This window comes from Penaeus monodon, chromosome 37 (genome assembly GCF_015228065.2).
Source record: "Penaeus monodon isolate SGIC_2016 chromosome 37, NSTDA_Pmon_1, whole genome shotgun sequence".
Taxonomy (NCBI): Eukaryota; Metazoa; Arthropoda; class Malacostraca; order Decapoda; family Penaeidae; genus Penaeus; species Penaeus monodon.
Genome location: NC_051422.1, coordinates 9,666,945 through 9,674,444, shown reverse-complemented (window position 1 = coordinate 9,674,444; position 7,500 = coordinate 9,666,945). Strand labels below are relative to the sequence as shown.

Below are 7,500 nucleotides of genomic sequence, written 5' to 3'. Positions count from 1 at the left end.
TGAGAAAAGATGGTATGATGCAAAAGAGAAGGGAAAAAGTGTGCATGATTTACAGACCACATATCAAGAATTCACAATTAAATTAGCATGTGAAAATGTGTTTTCTTCAACTAAGTGGTATGGCATGATTCTGCAGTGTTAGTGTGAGCTAGCAACATTACTGCATTATTAATATAATCCTGTCAAAATTTACATTATTTATTTAGAGCCTTAAGATGATCTACATCCTGATATGAGAGATTCATGAACAAAGACAGGTACAAAGTTATTTAAAGTATATTGGCATAAACATGTACACATGTCAGGTCTGCATGACCATTTCACAGATACCAAAAGCAGTGCAAGAGAAAACACACTAAATATATATACACACAGAAACAGATTTCCCAGGGGAAATAAGTCTTCATTATATTGTCCTCCTAAAGTAATTTCTGAAAGAAGAATGTTGTATCCCTCACTCCAGAGTTTGAATCATCATCTCAACATGTCACATTTCCAAAGAAACAACCACTTTCTAGTTACTCCACCTACCAAAAAGTCTTTCAGAACTCCTTATCACACATATGGTGTAGCAACTGTAATAACCTTTCATTATGCAATATAACCACATCTCCACAGTTTCACTGCAATCCTTTAGGAGCAGTTTCTCTTAATAGGGTATACTTGTCATGGTTATATGTATCTGGTGTGATTAAAGGACCTGTACACTTACGCAAAAGAACTGTGGTGCTGAAAACTATGAGGTGTGTGTCAACTTTCCTTTTCTAATGGACTTGCGTATATATACATGTATATATATATATATATATATATATATATATATATATATATATATATATATATATATATATAATATATAATATAATATATATTATATATATATATATATATATATATATATATATATATAGTATATATAGATATAATATAATATATATATATAGTATATAGATATAGATATAGATATAGATATAGATATAGATATAGATATAGATTAGATATAGATAGATAATATAGATAGATATAGATATGGCTAGATAAATAGTAATAGATATCATATAATTAATACATATTAATTTATTTTCGTCCTCATTTGTAACATATTAAATTCAGGCTCGGTCCCTAAGGAAGAGACACTGTAGAATGCTTGATTTCTGCCAGACTCTCTCTCATGCAAAGGGGGTAAGCCTAGGGGCTGGGAAGGGAGCAAGAGGCTGGAAGTTTTCTTTCTCCAATTCTTATTAGGAAGATTCAGAGAGGGTTGAAATAGCAAGCCATCACTGGCTGAATACCAGCTATCACACTTATGGTCAATCAATGTGGTCAGAGCATGCAATGAGTCAATAACTGCTGGTTATTTACAATCATAAGCTAAAATCTAAATTGGGAATTAATTGAATTTCTAACAGTTTCTACATTTTGATTCCATTACAGACCAAAATACTAGACAGCAACATCCACAAATATGCAAGACTTATTGGTGGATTATGGGAATTATGATGAATGAAAGATGGAAGTTGAAACACAGTAAGAAAAGAATGAAGACATGGAAAATTGAAAGAAATTAACAGATAAGATAAATGAAAGTTATAAGAATGGAAACTAGATATGATGGATAAAATACTCAAAAGGGTAATGAATTTGTGTGTAACTCCACTGTACATATATTAAAACAATCATGTCTTGGGAAAAGTGCATGCTACCTTCCAACTGTTCAATATGAGAATTTAAAGAACAACTGTCAAAGGCATAAAAATTACAAAAAAGAAATGATGATAAACAATATTACAGATAATGGGAGGAGACATTCTCACAGAGTGCCAATAATGTTTGGAGCAGTAATCAAAATGCTTATGGACAAAGGGCAACAGCAATTATATGTAAAAATAATAATAACTAAAAAAGAGGATATCAGCAAGATATCTACAGAGCTAGGATAAGGAAAAGAAGGCATCTTAGAGGATGTACTTAGGTATCAGCAGGAAATTTACAAGGACCTGGAGGAAGTCTAATTAGGATGCTCATGAGAATTAAAGAGCTTGGGGAAAGGGAGGAGAAAACTACATTGCGGACGGAGCAGGACACTTACTTCCATCTCTGAGCGGCATCTTGTCGCCTGTGGGGAGGGATGGGTATTAGACACTTGCTGGCCTCTTCTGGTGGGAACTAACCTGCTCAGCCACATCACCTCAGTGAATACTGACTTATCTGTATGCAGTATGTATGCTCATGACATTATACAAGGTTTCCTAGGCAATGAAATTTTCTTTGGAAAAACACTGCAACTTTGTGGTCAAAGATGTTCGCATTACATTATAATTAGTGCAGATTAATGAGTTTTGTCTCGTGATGCTTTATTCCGTAAGCTCTTTTTGGATGGTGAATTAGACCTGACATTGTAGAGAGAAGTTTTAACTACGACGTGCTAGTTGAGGAGCCTGGCACTAAGTGCCACCCCACTGGTGCTCTACAGGGCACTGTCCCGGACACTCCCGGCTACTGGACCATCACCACCACCTGGCTGGTTGCTGGAAAGGGTACCACCCACCTCATGCCTACAATGCTCATGCAGTCCAGTACTGCCTTGTCTTACCTCACCATTTGATGGTCTGGGTTAAGTAGGTCAGCTGCACTACACAAGGAGTGGAGGCCGAGGGTGGATGAGTGGAGGAGGTGGTTATAGGGTGGGTGAGGATGAATTAGGATATGTCCTCTCCCGAGGGTCACTCTCCCCCATCCCCTTCAAGCACTAGCAGCAGGGGTTGGTCTGGCCCCCAACTAGCCCTGCCTACGCTACACTGATGGCCAGCACCCAGGCACACCAGCACACAGAACACAGTGAACAGTATCATATCAGACCTGCATACTCTGGTGTATCTCACAGTGCAAAAAATACACAGTTAAATGTAATAAGAGTACTCTTCTGTTTTACGCAAACCAACAATAATGACAGCTCATATAGGAGCATCTGAGGCACTCACAAGGACAGTCAAGTTTACACACAACGTCAAGGAGTGATCTGTAAGGACTGTGGTTCTACATTTCCTACTTTCAGTAACCAAGACTTTGTACCTCCCTACGAGGAAGCGCGGGTGGGCGGGCGGCAGCTGGAAGGCCTAATTCCCCTGGGCTGAGGGCAGGGTGACACCCAGAAGTCCTATCCACTGCCCACCACCACCACCCATCCACCTGTCGCTCGCCCTCCTCCACTACCAAGTAACACTAATTTAAATGCTAAAGTTGCAAAACAAACACAGGCTAGAGCCCCCTAGGTGCAATGTTTATTGATATGGCTCTTGCAAGAAAACCATGATGAGGCTAATTTTCTTTGATTTCTTTGTATTCTAAACAGGAATATACTGCATTTACTATTAGAACTTAACTAGTAACATCTAACTCTCTAAAAGCAACAACATAAATGTTTCAGCTAATGTAATCTAAAAACTGTTTGTATTACATATCACTATATCTAGTATCATGAAATCTCTTTATTCTGAAATGTTATCTCCAACACCTATTTCATACTTTCATATATAATAATAGCTGTGAGAAAACATAACAAACAAACAAAGAAATATGCATAACACATATGCAGGCAGACAATTTACTCTACAATCAAAACTGAAATATAAGTTCCAGTATAGAAATAAACACTGCACCTCTGGGGTCTGGCATCATACTCTCGCTTGCCCAAGATACTAATACAGAACATGACATGGCTACAAGATATATATATATTTTTTTTTACTTAGACTAGATTTGATTAAGAAAAGTAGCATTGTACTTAATTTCAAGTACTAATTACTGTTACCTACTTTTAAATGCTCTCAGAAGACTCGCAAGGAATAATAAAAAATGCTGAAGAATAAGAGAGTGGGAGATGGTGAAAAGAAATGGTGAAAAGTATGGTGAAAGAAGCAACTATGGTACCTCTGGAGTTGTTAAGCAGACGCTTGGGTAGTTCGGGAGGGGTGTAAGTAACTTGGTAGAGTTCTGATTCAATATCTGACTTATCTGAAACAAACACACCGAAAAAACACGCGTAACTAACAGCCACACAGTAGTCAAAACCCCACCTAAAAAAAAAAAAAGAAAGAAAAAAAAAATCCAGAAATGATGACCAAGAAATAAATAAATGATAATAATGATAATGATAATGACAATAATAACAACAATAATAATAATAATGGCAATAATAAATAAATAAATAAATAAACAAGAAATAGAATGCCAATGGATTTTCTCTTTTTTCTTTTTTTTGGGGGGGAGGGATTGCTGGAAAGGGATCCTGTTAGGTGACAGATGATCTATGAGGTGCTTCAGGACAAAGGCTTTTTTAACAATTTTTTTCTAAATGCTAATCCTTAGTAGGATTAACATGGTAATTTCATCCATACAATGAACAACAATTCATGGAAAAAAAATGATATCAGGTTACTCTGCATCTACCTCATAGACACTTGAGGACCGTGAGGGGGTTTATCATGAGGACAGAAAGTGGAACAGGGTTAGACAGATTCCAGGAGTAATGAAGCAAGAAATAGCAAGAAAAGAGGTAGGTTATCACTTGAGAAATGAAGTCTTGCACATGTGGCAAACTCACAGCAAAGAGGGACGATGACTGTCATTATAAATGGCACAATTTCATATGTAGTCCAGAATCCTACCTTTCCTTATTCTTGTACTGTTAATCACTTTATGGCAAATAATATCAGCTTCATTAGATTAGTGCATTAGTGGCTAAAGGGTGTAATCAGTTATTTATTTTTATAAATGAAAAGAAAGTGAAATAATTCTAAAGATAATTTGATAGAAAATATCGCAGTATACAGCAATGGAATGAGTACATCTTACAAAACTATAATTCATTTACACCCTTGTGAACTCCTACATTCTTTCATCATAACTCCTGGACATTATAGTAAAGAATGAGGTATCAAGCTACTTAAAACCCACTCATCTCTAGACTTACTAAAAACCTTTCCTGTTGCTCACAAAGGTTGAGGACAGACAAAGAACGTTGGCTGGCATTATACACATAGCTGGCCAGCTGGTAACAAAATGTTTCCTTACTACACGGTGGACAAAGTTCTCTACAGATACAGTCACAAAATCTTCGTCGACATCAGAAATGTGATTTAGTGTGGGTATTGGAACACTGTCACAACCCACTAAACTAAGAAAAAGTATGTTCACTTTACCAGAAAACTGTACAAAAAAGTCACATGTAATGTGACAAATTTATTTGCTACAAAATTATTTACCACTTTCAACTATGATCTGAAGAGAGATCTAATTAGAAAATACCTCTCTTTTGCTTACCAAAGACTGACTAAAACTGAGACAAAGAATACTATGAGAATGTTAAAGGCAACAGAAACATTTGTACATAAAGAATAAACTAGCATGACAACTAAAATATAAAAGAGGTAATTAGGAATAGTAAATAACTATAAAAAATTTAGACAATACTATTAGAATAATTGAGGAAGATGTAGACCGGAGAGATATTGTAGGAAATACAATGGATGAGGAAACTATGGATCCCTGGGGCACTACCCTTAGGTGGCTGAGGGATACAGATAGGAAGTTGAAATATGTTGTCATAAGTTAATGGAATGATGTCTCCTACTATAAAAACTGCCTTTTCTTGACAGCATACATTAAATATAGTTTTGAGTTGCATTTCTTATCTATAATGTAATTTTTCTAATACTTGTATATCTTAAACCTTGTACTTTAATTATGCACTATGTATTTACCCACAAGTGATTAACATCATTTTTAACTGCAAAATTACTAAATGAATTAGAAAAAATCCTTTTCACTAGGCTGTCTAGATCATCTAATAAAAAGTGAAATCATAAAGTAATGAGAGTACTATAGATGTTTTTATATTTTCATCTTTATATATGTAAATGCATATATTATTCCTTTCTAAAAGAGGCAGTACTCCTAGTTGTTTTCAGAAAAAAATATTTATGTGTGTGTGTGTGTGTATTTGTGTATACATATATGGGAATGTTTATTATGTACATATTCTTCTCATGTCTCCCTCAGCCGTTGTGCCCATATCCTGATCTCATGCACGCCCGCATGGCTACAGTGTGGTCTGCTGCTACGATCTCCAAGAACTGCTAGATATGCATTGCTTGGTCCTTATGATGGTGGGCTGGCACATCTGACACTGTGCCGAGCTCAAAGCGCCCTACAAAGACTCATCCCACCACCATCTAATTGAGCTGCTTGGAGTTCTGCATGGAAGTGACTTGTTTTGGACACTGTGCATCTCATTTGTGAAATTTTCAATTGTGATGCACACTGTTTAAACACAGTCAACTAACTGATCCATAATGAACATCCACTGTTTGCTTTAGGACCACTAGGTTTCTAATGAATATATTGATCAACTGGATACCATTCTCTTCATGCGGCTGTTGTGCAAATCAACAACAGCATCTTGCCTATAGAACCAAAAAAGTGTACACTTCAAAAAAGTTGTACTTCTGCTGCAGACTTACTTGGTACAAAGGTAACCTCTCCACCTTTATGAACACAAGAGGGACAGAGAGAGGGGGTGAAGGTTAGTAGAAGGTAAGGAAGAAGAAACTGCTTTTTCTTTTAACTCATCTTTTATACTCGTTTTTCTTTAACATATACTCGATGGCTGTGCTAATTTTCTTTGCCGCCTATTTTTTTGTTTCTTACTTTATGGCTGAAAGTCATTTATCAAACACTGATATCTGTGTTGTAATTTTTAGTTGTTAACAAAAAGGTATATATGTATAACATTCGGCTGGTGTCACTTTAGGCCATATTCAAGACGAGTATCAAATTGATTTAAAGCGCTTTACTTCTTAATGAACTGCGTGTTAGGATTAGTGAGCGGACTGTGGGAGAGGTCTGGCTTGTTTATCTCAATGTGAAACATGCAGAAAGTAACTCACCAGGTTCAGGGATTTCTCATAACTTGTGTCTAGTTTAAAATTCTATTCCTATTAGTTTATTGCCCCTCCTGCTTATTCCTAGCTTTTCAATGATCAAGATAAGATCACAGATTTTTCTTATTTTTCACTTTTATTTCTATTCTCAAGACAAAACAAAAATATTATAATCATACTAGTACAACTATGGCTTTTCAAGGTAGCAATATCAGTAGTATTATTTTCGATTATTATCATCATTTTTTTTAGTTCTCTGGGTAGGATCCCGCAAGTTGAGCTCCCTGAAGCTTGTGGGGTACAGTACACCACGGGTATGGATAATCATATATATAAAAAAAAGAATATATATATTATATATATATATGAATATATATATAAGCATGCAACATGCGTATCACACGGCCATCACCACCACTGTTGCGGGGATGTTACCTACTTGTTCGGCCTACCAATTGGACAGCGCGGACTCCTTTCCTGAATAATGCCACTAAAGAAGAGATATGAGTTAGTGCGGGAGGCAGAAAACACATGCATCACCGCCCACAGATAATAAAAA

General features: G+C 36.1%; 1 protein-coding gene across 1 annotated transcript in view; it reads right to left on the bottom strand.

Annotated features, from left to right (window-relative positions):
* Nucleotides 1–7,500, bottom strand: part of LOC119596147 (calcium-activated potassium channel slowpoke-like) — a gene marked incomplete at its 5' end in the record, with an annotated part of 107,964 nt that overhangs the window by 37,450 nt on the left and 63,014 nt on the right. Inside the window, 2 exon segments of the mRNA XM_037945316.1 lie at nucleotides 2,090–2,116; nucleotides 3,931–4,014. Of these exon segments, the coding sequence (XP_037801244.1) occupies nucleotides 2,090–2,116; nucleotides 3,931–4,014 (111 nt within the window).